At 54.1% G+C, this 14080-nt stretch overlaps 1 protein-coding gene across 5 annotated transcripts in view; it reads right to left on the bottom strand.

Moving 5' to 3' along the window:
• NUMA1 (nuclear mitotic apparatus protein 1) overlaps positions 1-14080 on the bottom strand; it is a 43541-nt gene that overhangs the window by 14536 nt on the left and 14925 nt on the right. For all 5 annotated transcript variants that reach the window (XM_014603692.2, XM_019495203.2, XM_019495650.2 and 2 more), the window contains 10 exons: positions 10739-10811; positions 9904-9989; positions 6220-6299; positions 5253-5335; positions 4795-4875; positions 4230-4314; positions 3125-3248; positions 2395-2552; positions 1751-1868; positions 852-969 (listed from right to left, as the gene is read on the bottom strand). In XM_014603692.2, the coding sequence (XP_014459178.1) occupies positions 852-969; positions 1751-1868; positions 2395-2552; positions 3125-3248; positions 4230-4314; positions 4795-4875; positions 5253-5335; positions 6220-6299; positions 9904-9989; positions 10739-10780 (975 nt within the window). In that variant the 5' untranslated portion in view covers positions 10781-10811. The remainder of the gene's footprint in view (positions 1-851; positions 970-1750; positions 1869-2394; positions 2553-3124; positions 3249-4229; positions 4315-4794; positions 4876-5252; positions 5336-6219; positions 6300-9903; positions 9990-10738; positions 10812-14080) is intronic.

Raw genomic sequence — 14080 nt, forward strand, 5'->3', positions numbered from 1 at the left:
CCACCCCCCCAACAAACTGCCTGGTTAGAGGGTACACACAGCATACTGTCCAGGTGTCTGGGACCCCCAACATCGTAATATCCCAGGGTTTCACATACAGCCCATTCCCTCAACCAAGGCAGGGCAAAGTAACCTGCCCAAGGATACAAGAGGCAGTTGGTGAATGTACCTCCCCCTAAGTCCTAGTCCAGGGAGCCTTATCACCACCAGATCACTTCTCCCCAGTGTCATCCCCTAACCCAGCCCCACATGCCTCTGATGACAGCAGGGGGGCAGCCAACAATCAAGCTGTATGTGAGAACAGCTCCTACAAGAATGGCTGCAGCCCAGGTCCAAAGCATGGTGCTATCCCAGGCTGTCACTACAGCAGGCTAGATCAGAGGTGCTCAACCTTTCTGCCTGGTAGGCTGGATGGGCAGTGCCCAGTTCACAGGCAGGCCAGATCCGGACACTGGTCCTGATCTAGCACCTGGACCGGGCACAGCAGGGGGCCCTGCTCTGATCCAGACACATGGGAGAAGGGGGCTTGGCCCAGTTCCAACATGTCTCCGTGACAAAGTGGGAGCACTATCTAGCCCTGATCCAGGCACAGGAGCAGGGGAGGGCGTATGGCCCAGACTAGCTGTGAGAAAAGGGGAGGGAGGAAGAAAGAACCCAGTCATGCTTGGGAACTTGGCAGCAGGGAGGGTAGCAATATTAACTGCCACTGCTCCCCCACTGCCAATTTCCCCAACCCACGGGAAGCCCTGCAGGCTGGGTGCTATGACTGCAGGCCAGATTTGGCCCGTGGACCAGAGGTCGAACGCCCCTGGGCTAGATCATCACCTTGGAGAAGCAGGGGTGCCCTGTACCTTGAAGGAGAGGTCCCCGTTCTCCTCTGAGAGCTGGGTGATCTTTCGGTCCATCTGACCCTTTTCAGTCCTCAGGTCTTGACACTGTTTTAAAGCTTCGTGCAAACGCATCATCAGGCTACGGGAGAGGGGAGGAGAGCGGATTAGGTTTCCTGCCTTGTGGGGGGGAATGCCACTGGCAAAGAAGGGGGAGAAGTAGCTGCACAACTGTTGTTTTCAATGTTAAGAGGAAGATGATGAGGGTCCTGAGGCACTGAGAGATGCTGGATTTTACTCAGAGACCGGCTTAGGACTAAAGAGTTCCTGGATCTCTGAACCTGCCAGCTACGACAGTTAAGTGGAGATGGGGAGAAGGAAAGTCCCTTTTCATACCCCTAGGGAATTCAACTGAATCTAATCAGAGGGGGACGACAGTAGCTGTTGCATGCTTCAGACTAGCATGAGCCTCAGCAGGGATCGTGCCTTCTAGACTGAGGTAAGACACTCTTGTCTGTTAACTTCCTCAGCCTACATACACCACTGGCATAACTGGTCTTCATCCAGGATGCCAGAGTTTGAGCACGTGGCCACTGACCCAGGATCCCCTCTCCAAGCTAACAGACGCACGTCACAGGGGAAGAAGGTCCGAGGCCCACAAAGCACCTTTGGTCCCTGGACTCACGGGCTCTAAAGACCCAGAACTGCCACTGTGATTGCCAAGTGTGACCTGCTGCACAGCAAAGATCAAAGATCTTCACTGCCACTGCTTCTTGCTTCAAATCCACATGCTAAAGCCAGTGGGCAGGGGGAAAGAGGGCATATGGGGATATATCAGAGGGAGCTCCTGTCCTGTGTGCTACAGAAAGGATGTGGGTCTGAGCCCAGCTCAGGAGGGGACCAGGGCAGCCTGGAGCAGTTACCTCTCATTCTTCTCCCGCAGCTCTTCCAGCTCTTTGGGCTCCAGCTGCTCAGCAGCTTGCCTCTCATTCAGAAGGGTCAGGCGGTCAATCCGCTGCTGCAGCATGGTGATTTGAGTCTCTGGAGAGGAGATGGGAGGCACTGTTACTGTCCACGTTCAATGCCCAAAGGGCACAAGCTGAGCAACATGCCTCTGTGCCCCAACGGGTGAATGTCCACGCTGCACGATCCCGGTCACACCAGGAGCAATTGGTGGGATTGCCCAGTGCCTGCCTTGTAGCTGCTGCCTAGCTCTCATGTTAGGAGCTGGCACCTGACTAACAAGTCTCCAGCAGGGTCGGCTGCAGCAGCTTTCTGTTGCTAGCAATGCAAGAGGGGAATTGGCTACACAGGCTCTGCCAGGGAAGAGGATCAGAAGATTCTCTGGTTCAGGTTCAGAAGTTTCCCTTAAGCCACACAAGTGTGGAGGATGCAGCTCCAGCCACTACCTCTCTCTACTTTGGTAGGAAAAAAGGGGACCAGTAGACTCCAGGATGAGCCTGCTCTATTGGCTGCTAGCACAGACCAAGTCTGAGCAGTGAACAAGCACATGGCCTGCAATGCCGCACACTTCCTTCCAGCCCACCACGTGCCAACAGCTACTGACCCTTCTCTGCGAGGAGTTTGCGGTTCTCTGCCAGCTCCAGCTCCAGCTCATCCCGGTTCTCCCTCTCTGCCACCAGCTGCTTCTTCAGTCGTCTCAGCTGGAACTGGGGGGTCTGCAGGATGTCACCCATGGGTGAAGCAGGCATGCCAGGAAGGAAGCTGTCACGAAACCATAGCCACACACTGTGCAAGACTGAGAGCCAAGAGACAGAGGCTGCTACCCCCACCCCAACGCCCTCAGTAGAATCCCAGACCCACCGGGGCACCAACATCTAGAATACTGGCACATGACGACTGCCTGGAAAGGACCCCTGCCCCTTGATCCTACTCATGCCAAGTCCTGGACACTGGGGTGTGGGTAGAAAGACTTTCCCTTCCAGGACAGGGGCTCCTCAAACTCCCTGCTGCCCTGCAGTCAGTCATCAGGACATGGTGAGCTCTACTGCTCAGTGTGAGAGATCTCAGCTCAGTTCTTCCCAACCTGCCCCTGATCTTTACCACCAATCTCAATCTCTCAAACCTTTCACAAGATGTCAGATTGACTTGGGACATGGGAGGGGGACGGGTACTTAAGAAGCAACTGCTTTATGGGGACATCAGTACTCAGGACAACAGAGCATCCCAGTACGATCTCTGTTTCCTTACTGAATGGAGGGGCTTTCCTGCTGGACGGATCGCAGCCCGGGGTCATAGGAAAAAGCCAAAGCTGCCTAGGGAGGCTGAGAACATACTTATTCAGGCTGGAGGAGGAGGCAATCTTCTGCAGCTCCAGGAAGCGCACCTCGCGCGGGTGCTGGCGGGAGAACATTGGGGAATGCTCCTCAGAGCTGCTGCTGGAGACACTACATGATGATGCTGGGGAGAAAAGCCAAGAGGCATCAAACGAGCTTGCCCTGATGCAGGGAATGGGGAAGGCTTAGAAGCTTAAATGTTCAGGATTGAATGCTTGTGTCCTACGAACCACAGGCCAGATACTAGTGAGGTCAGTCCTGCCCCGACACCATCCTCCTCGCATAGGCTGGTCAGCTCCACAGGGGTATTGAGTATGGGGTCTGCCCTGCCCTGCCCTGATGTCGTTGCACAAGACACCCGCTGCCATCACAGCTGTGAAGCATGCAGTCCACCCTGCCTCTCCGCAAGAGCAATGTCACGAGAGGTGGGGTGGGATACTACAGGGACCAAAAGCAGAGCTGTCGCCCTCATTCTTGAAGTGCCCAGTAGCAGCAAGGCAGGACGTCTGGCTCTTGGCAGTGCACAGAGTAGTAGCTGCAGCCTGCTGCCGTGGCACAAAACATGATCCCCAAGTGAAGGACCTTGGGGAAGGAGGATCTGCTCACTAAAGCAACGCACTCATCCTCAGTGTCTGGCAGCCTCGGCTGGCTCCGCCTGCTGTGCTGAGGGCTTGGGCCAGCCCCATTTTGGCAAGTTCTGCATAACAGCAAGTTTGCTCCTGGAGTGCTGGAATCCACCGCTTGGTGGCACCAATCTGCTGGAAAAGGCCATCGTAGCTGACTGAGATGGCAGCAGCATGAACACAGGAGGGCAAAAGAGCAAGGGAAGGTCCCGGTGCTGGGGACTGGTTCTCACCGCTAGTGACCTTGTAGCTGAGGGCTATTTTTGTCCCATTCCCATTTAGACCTTAGGAACTACTATAATAAACCTGATGACTAATGGGGTCAACCTTTCCCACTTGATGGGGGCTGGGAACGTGCCTAGCCAACTGCTGCTCCCTGTGCAGGGCCCAGCCACTTCTGCAGGGCTAGTGCCAACAGCCCCTGCTATTTTGAGTGATATGATGAGCCAGCTTTGGTGAGTCACCACCACCACAGAACCCACCTCTCTTCTGCAGGAAGATCTCCAGGTTCTCGCTGAGGCCCTCTTCATTGTCCAGCACGAACTTGAGAATGGTGGCCAGCTCAACCTGAGGAAGAGATGGCACAGGATGAGCAGCCGGACTGCTGTAGGCATGCATGGGTGGGGAGGAAACCCTCCGAAGCTGCCACCCCCTCTAGCACTGTTAAAGAGAGGTACTGAGGAGCTAAACGAGTGGCCCAGAGATTAGAGCCTTGCCAAGCCCGTGATTCTCTACCCATCACGCTAGGCAGAGGGGGCATGGAACATGCCAGCTGCCACGAGGGGCTTATGGAAGTTGGGGAAGGAAGCACCACCAGGGCTGGGAGGTCTAGCTGACAAAGAAGGGAGGAGATGTGCCATACCCCAAGGCCTCACAGCCCATCAGGGACAGGCTTGGGACTGCAACCCAAAGCCACAGCCACAAAATTGTCTCTGCTCACTTGACACCCCTATACACGATCACACTTCTTCCCTCCACACCTACGGCTGGATCAGTGGCTGGATAGAGTGTCATACAACAAGCCTGCAAGGAGGAGTTGGGGGTTACCTGGATTTTGTACTCAAATTCATTCCAATCCTTGGGGCTTTTGGTACTTATGGAGGTGTGGTACAGGAGTAGCACGGTCACCTGGAAACAGATGCTATGGGTCAGAAGGGGGAATTGAGCTTCATAACACATGCATTCAGCCGGACACAGATTTACTCTGGTGGCTGCACCGTCCCCGCAGCACTGCCTCCTGCTTTGTGTGAGGCCACAAGAGGAGAATGAGTCCGCCCGTGCATCCCCCTCTCGCTGCAGCATTGGCTCGGTCGCCCAAAAGTCAATTTCTTTGGATTTGTGCAAGCTGCTGCTCCCAGCACTACACCCGCCCTCTTACTGCACGTGCCCTCCACAGGTTTAGATAACGTAAGAGCTCTATTACAGTTGTCCCAGAAGGCTTCACCTCTCTGTTTGGATCTGTTGTTGGCTACTGCTTCATACAGACACCAGAGACATACAGGTACCTTAGCCAGCTCCAGCTCCTCTCCCTCCAAGAGCTTCTCCACTGACACCAGGCTCTCCATGGTGGCCTTGTGCTTGCAGTGTTCTACAATGGAAAGCAAAAGGGCTGGTTACACCAGAGTCTCTGCTGCACTTGCCTCCAGGAGATGGGATTCAAGGCCTCCTCCTCACTTTCCAACCCTGAGGGCTAATGGCATCCCCACCCCCACATCGCATGCTAAAAGCATCCCCACCCCCTCATGACACCAAGGCTAGCATAACCAGCTCAACACATCCAATATGCCAGGGGAGGAGAATCACCACCCGCACTGCCCAGGCAACACAAGACAGGGCAACAAACTCAATGCCAAAGCTCAGCCTTAGACCCTAAACTGGGTAACCAGGCCAGACCCTCTGCTTAACCTTTGTTTTGCTGGGACCAAGCAGGGCCTTCCCTGGTCCAAGCCTCTGATCCAGCTCCCCTGCCCCACCCTTGGAAATCCCTCTACTCCTGCTGGTGTCCCAGTATTGGCCCTAAATTGCATCCCCTTTAGGTTTATACACCCACTTCCACTACGGAGACCAAGCATAATATCTAGTAGTCACAGAAGTCACTGCTTCTCGATCAGATCTTCCAGCTCATTTTGACTGAGACCCAAGGTTAACACACCCAAAGATCCAGCCATATCCTGTTGCATCAGATATGTTGGGCTGGTTATGCTAATAGCATGTGATGATGGGGTAGGGAATGCCATCAGCATGCCAGATATCCGCCTCCTGCACTGGGCAGACCCCAGAGCAAGCCCTCTGCTCCGCCTCTAGCCTCTAGAGCATATGTGCAGACCTCTCCGTAAGATGCTTTTCCCGTGTGCTGCCAAGCCTCGCGGCAACGCCGCTTACAACCATGGGGCACTGGTTACATCAGTGACTCAGCTCACACGGGACTGAGTGTACCTAGAAAGCCACAGCGAGAAGGGTGGAATTCCTTACTCTGTAGAAAGCTGCAGATAAACGCTATCCTCTCCGGCAGGGGCTGCTGCAGAGCCGACTCTCCCTCCTCTGTGTCATGGCTGAAAGAGTGCACACAGGTTATTTGACCCCCTGGGGATGAGGCCAAAGCTGCTCATGCAAGGCTTGGTGCTCTGTTACAGGAAGGCAGAGCCTTACGCAATAGGTTTCTTGCTTTCCCTATTCCCTGCACCAGCGAGGGAACAAATCTGGTCCAGATGACGGGGCCTTGGCAGCCAGCCATGGGGACTGAGCACGCGCACAGCACATTGCTGACAAGACGCTGCTGCCCGGAGTACTTACAACCAGCATAAAATATGCACATTCCCTTCCCCCACCCAGCTCATAAACAGATCCACCCTCCCAGTCTTTTCCAGAGCCCACATTAACATGGCTGTGTTTATTTCCTTGCCTGTGCAGCTGCCAGGAGGCGGGGAGGGGAAGGGAAGGGAAGGCTGGGAGAGGATACTATGGTTCCAGAGCAGCCAGCAGAAGGAGCTCAAGAAGGGACAGAAGTTTTAAGGGGAGAGAGAACTACTGGATTTAGAGAACGCGTTGGGTGCCCCAGCCACGTACAAATTGGTAGGCATCTGCTTGCCAGTTCAAGCCAGTCAGCCCCTTCCCCAGAACATGACTGAATTGCAGGGGTGCCCCTTACTACCTGGGCAGCCTGTGAAGGAGCCCGATATCTAACAGATGGCCCTGCTAGGGCTGGTGACTCAGAACGCTTCTCACATCAGTTCGGGGCCAGACTCTGGCGTGGAGATGCAGCAGTGCCCACCAGCAAGCTCAGAGGAGCTGTGCACTGCACCCAGGCTATGATCACCTTCTCTATATGCATTTGACAGCTTGGTGCAGCTTTGAGGGGGCCCTGGAAAGCAGTTTCCACTTCCCTAGGTCCAAGCCACCACATTTTTTCTTCCAAGAGCCAGGAAGAGCAGCACATACACGGGCAATAACTATCTACAATTCTCACTTAGACTCATGGAAAATGAAGGTTCGAAGGGACCTCAGGGGCTCACATCTAATTCAACCCCCTGCTCAAAGCAGGACCATCCCCAGCTACATCATCCCAGCCAAGACTTTGTCTGGCCGAGTCTTCAAACCCTCCAAGGATGGAGAGTCCACTACCTCTCTAGGCAACCTGTTCCAGTGCTTCACCATCCTCCTTGCGAGAGAGTTTTTCCTTATATCTAACCTTAACTTCCCTTGCTGCAGCTTGAGCCCATTCCTCCTTGTCCTGTCATTGCCCCCACTGAGAACAGTCCAGCTCCATCCTCTTTGCACCCCCCTGCAGGGAGCTGAAGGCTGCTATTCAATCCCCCTCAGTCTTCTCTTCTGCAGACTCAATAAACCTAGTTCCCTCAGCCTCTCCTCCCAAGTCATGTCCACCAGCCCCCAACCATTTTCATTGCTCTCCACTGGACTCTCTCCAATGTGTCCACATCTTTTCTGTAATGGGGCCCCACAACTGGACACAGGACTACAGATGTGGCCTCCCCAGGGCTGAACAGAGGGGAAGAATCACTGCCCTCAATCTGCTGGCACCGCTCCTACCCATGCAGCCCAGGATGCCATTACCCTTTCTGGCAACATGGGCACACTGTTGGCTCACTTGCTTCAAGGTTGGCTGAGGTCTTTTCCCATTGTGACACAAACCCAGATGCTCAAATGCTGGGACTTGTCCGGGAACAAAGGAAGCTGGACACTAACTGCAAATGAGTTTGGGACCTTTAGGTCACCACGTGCAGACACTTTAAAAGGCTTTCTATCCACTGTCCTCATTTCAGAGCTCCCCCCCACCAGGCTTTCCTTCACACCTTTTTCTTGTTCTGGACAGGAGTCCGGCCCAGCAAGTCAGTTCACATAGCCAGGTCTGCTAATTTGTTAATCGGAATTAGATTAACCAGGTCTGACTAAATATATCCTTTGCAGGCAGCTCCTTCCTCCCCACCCACCCACTGCACAGTCAGATCCCAGCTCTAGAGCAGGCTCTTGTTACGCAGCAAGGGATAATTATAGCAGACAGGCGTCCACCAAGGCTCCCAAAGGAAGAATTTGCAATACAAGGCGGTGCCCGACTAGGAATAACAGCCTCCCATTCCACGCACGGCTCCTCTCTGCTTCAGCTCTTGCATGCGTCTCAGTGCTTGAGCGCGCCCAATTCCAATTCCAGCTTCCATTATGTTGTAAAGGCTTTTTATAATCCGGCTCACAGGCAGTAAAAGCTGTGCCTGGACGAGCCACTGCTGCGAGCTCATTCTCCAAAGCCATGTCACCTCCTCCCCCCACATTCCCCAGAGAGCCAAGCACTGCTCAGTGCTGGAATGGCATACAGAGCCCATAGCACGCTAGAGGCCTTGGAGTCCTACAGACACGAGGCAGCAGCAGGCCTGGCATTCCCAGGGGCAGCTTGAAATGCACTGGTGGAGAGGAGCCAGGCCATCTCTTGACAGCTGACTCAACAGCCACAGAGCTGCCACAAGCCACCCGTTTCAGGTGGAGGCGGAGGAGCAGCTTCTGGGCTTCCAGGTCGCTGCCAGGACTAGGACAAGAAGGCACCGACTTGGTGCATGGGTCTTTTCCATCCACCCCTCCTGGATTTCTGCATTCACCTGGGGCAACTTCTACAGCTCAAGTCTGGGACCATGCAACACGTCAGAGACAGCAACTGTGGGAGTGAGCTGGGGTCTTTGGGGCACTCTGTCATTAGATGATGTAACAGTTCCACGCTCTGTCCTTGCCCTCGGCATCATTGCACAGCTGTAGCCCATGGAAGTGCACAGGCCATGGCACGTAGGACCTTTGGATCTCTCCAGGATGCATGAGAAGGAATGAGCCATGCAGGAGTGCTCTTGGGTCTGCAGCTGGCAGCCCACCCTTTTGTTTGCGTGTTGAGGAGGTCTGTGCTGAAGTTGGAAGCACAGTCAGAGTCCCACCACTTCGTCTACACACAGCTGCTCTGAATGGAGCTGTGCCTCAGTGGGATTCCTTAGCACTGCCTGATGGGTTCTGTTTCAACGGAGACTGGATTTATAAATCAAGTGAAGAATGAAGGGAGAGTAGGGACACAACACTGGTGCATTTGGAAGTGCAACCAGGAGGAACCTCCCAAAAGTCAGACCCCATTTTTGAGAAACTTTAGGGTGCACTGGACCCCCTCGGGCTAGGCCTACAGTCCTTTCTCTCCTGGAGCAAAGGGGCTGCTCGTAGGCCTCTCAAATAACCCAGGCACGCTCTAAGCCTGTTCCTGTGGCACATGGGCTTTGCATTCAGATGCCGTGCCAGTGGATGGTAGACTAAAACCATCCCGATCAGGGGCTGGTGACCTACAGCCTGTGGGTTGGATCTAGGCTGCCACAGCTTGAGGAAAATCAGCAGCATGCAGCAAAGCTCGGCATGTCCTCCTTAACCCTACTGCTATTCCCCTTTGAAGCCTTCCTGGCTGCTCTCTCTTGCCTTCCACAGTACTGAATTCAGTTACCCACTGCTTCTGGGGACGAGAACCAGCGGCACATAGCACAGGTGGTGCAGGCAGCAGGAGGGTGGGTGTTATGGAGGGAGGCATAGCAGCCCTCCACTCTAAAAAGTTGCCAACCCCTGCTTGCTTGGTTAGAGTCCTGCCAGGCAGTTCGAGGGAGGACCAGGTAGCTCTTTTCTACTCACAGTTTGTTAATGATCTTGATGAAGACGCTGCAGTCCTGGAGCTGTGCCAGGTCATCAAGGGCACTGTCAACTTTCAGACTGTTGACCTGGGGATGCGACAGGACAATCAAAAACCTGGATCCCAGCAGAAAGCCAGCGTAGGGCTACCAGCACCTGCCTGCTCTGTGAAGCACCTTGGCTTTGAACATGCAGCTTCTGGGGCATGAGGCAGTCTCTTTCAAACCCTGCTTCCATCCCCAAAACCAAGCCCGAGACCATCAATCTGGAAGGAGAAGAGCTAGCGCAGCTCCTGGGTCTGGTAGCTTTGCACTCTGTGGTCAAACATGAGTCAACTCAAAGCCAAGACACCAATACAGACCCTCATTTGTTTCTCCATGGAGGTTCAAGTCAATTCAGACACTGCTTGGGTGTGCCCATGAGAACCCCTGCCTCATTTTACACCTATTCTGCCCTGACCACATTCCCTTTAACCTCCACTCTACCTTAAGCACTGAGCTCTCAGTCTCCACCCCAGCCTGGAGGCCCAGGATTTCCAACTGGACCTATGAGCAAACTCTGCCCCACACCCTCGCTTCCTGCCATATCATGTCATTAGAACTTAGCAGCCTCACAGGGAGCAGCCAGAAGGTAACACCACCCAGCAGGAAGGATCAATCCCTGCCAGGACCCTCCCACTGCAGTCACAAAGAGACTCCTTCAAATGAATACCCCCTGCTTGGTGCTTTGCAGAAAGGTCCCTCAGGCCCCTCCCCAGCAGAGCCCAGGGGGAAGAAACTGCAGCAAACAAGGCCAAAAGACCAACAGGCAAGAACCAAAAGAAGCAGGGACACTTTACCCAGGCAAGAAGAGCCGTGGCTCTCGAGGTGTGAAGAGGCATCCTTGCAACGCTGCCAGCTTACCCTCTGCACCTAGAAGGGCCAAGAAGAAAAAGAGCTGTTAAAGCCTAAATGCAGCAACAAGACTCATATCCAGGCAGTGCTTGACAGTGGGCACTGATTCTGGCAAAGGAGAAGCTAACACAGGGCTGGCATTAGTCCTGCGCCTTCCCACTGCTGTGAAACCTGCTGAGAACACAGCAGTCCAGTTTACAGGCGGGGAAAGATGCTGGGAGTGGTTACATGACGTAGAACTGGAAATGATGCCCCGGTCTGCCGGCCTGCAGGCCCCTGCTCCAGCTGCTAATACTAAACACTGCCAGTTATTTATTTCCTATCTTCCACATGGGCTAGTCAAGAGGGAACAGTTTCATCCAACCCACAGTGTACACATTTCTGGGGGTAGGAGAGAGGGCGTTTCAGCCACCCATAACAATTTTACAACAGTTTAGACAGAGAGAAGAAGAGTCCCCATCTAATTGACAACAGCAAAGCAATTATAGTCTGATGACCTAAATTCTCAGGTTGAAATGCAGCTCAGATAGCAATTAAAAAAATGCCTGGGCCCTACGATTTCTATGAGAGTTGGGACTCAGCTGAAAGCCACGAATGTTGAATAGTCTGTTTATTATTTCAGGTTGTCTCGCTGCTCTCTGTGGCACAAGCCAGCTATTAATCATGTCTATTATGGAAGTCCCAAGGGGCCGACGTACACCAGCACAGCACAGAACCAGATGCTGAAAGAGGAGGCGGCAGTCCCTGCCCCAAGCAGCTCCCAGACAAGCTGAACACCACACAGGACAGAGGGGAAGCAAAGCCCTGAACCTGAGGAACAGCTGGTTCGAAGGGGAGTGACTGCCAGGCTGTCCTCCAAATGCCACCTTCTGCTGGTCACCTTGCAGACTGGCAAGTCTGGGATCAAGGTGTTTCCATCCCTCTCCCATCCCTGCTGAACAGGGAAGCAAAGGACAAGTGTCCTGCAAGGAGCCTTTGTGCAAGACCTGACACATCTGCCCCAGCACCGTAGCTGAGGGTTCTAGCAGGGCCTGGGGCCTATCCACCACGGTTGATTTTGCCCCTCCAAATTTAGGATCCAGCAACTCACGGATTTGGATCTGCCAGCCAAGTGGGGAGCCTGCCCCCAACGTCTCCCCTGGCCTACTCTGGTGCTGAGGGCTTGAAGATGCTGCCAAGGATTTGGACAACAAACCCAGTCCAAGCTGCAGGGTTTTTGGTTAAGATACAAGCACAAGGATAAGAGGAGGCCTGCAGCATGCTGGGCACCACATGCAGACCTGCCCTCTGGATCATCGAATCAAAGAAAATGAGGGCTGGAAGGGACCTCAGGAGGTCACATCTAACCCAACCCCCTGCTCAAAGCAGGACCAGCCTCAACTACATCATCCCAGCCAAGGCTTTGTCTAAGACGGTCTTAAAAACCATCCATGATAGAGTCCACAACCTCTCTAGGTAACCTGTTCCAGTGCTTCACCACCCTGCTAGTGAGAAAATTCTTCCTAATATCCAACCTCAACTTCCCTTGCTGCAGCTTGGGCCCATTGCCCCTTGTTCTGTCATCCGCCCCCACTGAGGACAGTCCAGCTCCATCCTCTTTGCACCCCCCTGTTCAATCCCCCTCAGCTTTCTCTTCTTCAGACTCAATAAGCCCAGTTCCTAGTTTCTCCTCACCAGTCATGTCCCCCAGCCATTTTCACTGCACTCTCTCCAATATGTCCACATCCTTTCTGTAGTGGGGGACCCAAAACTGGGCACAGGACTCCAGATATAGGTATTTCCCGCAAGTGATCACTTACAGCCCAAGACTAAAGAGGCTTTGGAGGAACACAACTAGGACATTGCAAAACCTCAAAGGATTTGCTAGGGTTGGGGCCAGGGCTGGGGCCAAAGCAGGAGCCTTCATCTGCACTGCCTCATGCTCGATTCCAAGACAAAGGACTTCTCCCCCTGCCATGTTAAAGGGGAAAAAAACCCTCATCTCGGAATGGAGTAAATACAGCAAGTCTTGTTCCACTAGCCATCTCTCAGTCTTTCACTTATAATCACTTTAGATCAGGGATGTCAAACACATGGTCTGTGGGCCAGATCCAGCCCATGGGTTGCTGGCCCAACCCCATGTACCAGCCCTCATCCTATTAACTGCATGCAGGGGCCACTGTGTGCAGCCCTCACCCTAGACCCCGTGCTATGTGCAGTGCTGGGTTCGGCTTGCATGCTATGAGCAGTGCCCACCCGAAGCTGGCCCCACATGCACAGTGAACCCCAGGACTCCAGCCAAGGGGAGGCAGCATGGGGTGTGTGTTGCCCATGGACTGTACCTGGCATGGCAGGCAGCACAAGGCACCGGTCTGGGCCACGCTGCACGTGGCCCCCACAGCTGGCACAGGGCATGTGCTGCCTGCAGCTTGTGGGCTGGATTCAGCATTGCACACAGCATAGGGGCCCAAGTTGAATGTGGCACCCCAAACTGACCCCGTGATGCATGCAGTGCTGGATCCAGCCCATGCACCACGGGCAGCACACACTCTGGGTCAGTAGCACAAACTGGACCCAGCGCCAGAGGTTGCACAGGGGGTCTGGTCCAGTCCGGCCCAGCTCGTGAGGCCACCTGAGTTTGCCACCCCTGCTTTAAAGGCTCTTGTTCCAGCCCTTAAACTTAGGCTGAGCCCATCTCCTTGTTCTGGGCAACAGACAGAGCCTGTCCACTATGTAAGGAGAAGACATTTGGGATTTGCTCCATGTAGCAGACTAGTGCATCCTAAAGCGCTAAAAGTTCCCATTTGGGGTCCCAAGGACAACAACAGTGCAATGAGTCACTCTGGAGCACCTTCCAGCACTGAAGCTGGGCTCCTTTCACACCCTGCACCCCTACACCTCCTAGTTTTAATCCAGAGGGAAGAATGCAGTCCCCTGCTGGGTTTGTCCCTCCAGCCTGTGGAGTAAGGGCCTCAAATGCCTGGCTTTATAACAAACAGACAGGTTTCCTGCACTGGTAGCCAGAGCAGCAGCAATGGTCTCCTGCCCCCCGCTCAAATGGGGGGGGCACATGGAAGGCACTTCCCCTCATTGCCCACTGGGCTGGACTGCAGAAGGGATGGCTTTGGCCAGCAGTAGCCCCTTCCAGCTCTCCCTACCCCTCTTTGCCTCTGCTGGTTGTCTCCCCAGATGCGGTTTTGTTCAATTGCAGCAGGAGAAACCGCTTTCACTTCGGTATGGCAGACTCTCAGCACAGGAGCTGGCAGCGCAGCAGCAGCTGATCCTGCCTTTGTGATTAGTCTAACTGG

Source organism: Alligator mississippiensis, chromosome 1 (genome assembly GCF_030867095.1).
Source record: "Alligator mississippiensis isolate rAllMis1 chromosome 1, rAllMis1, whole genome shotgun sequence".
NCBI classification, from domain to species: Eukaryota; Metazoa; Chordata; order Crocodylia; family Alligatoridae; genus Alligator; species Alligator mississippiensis.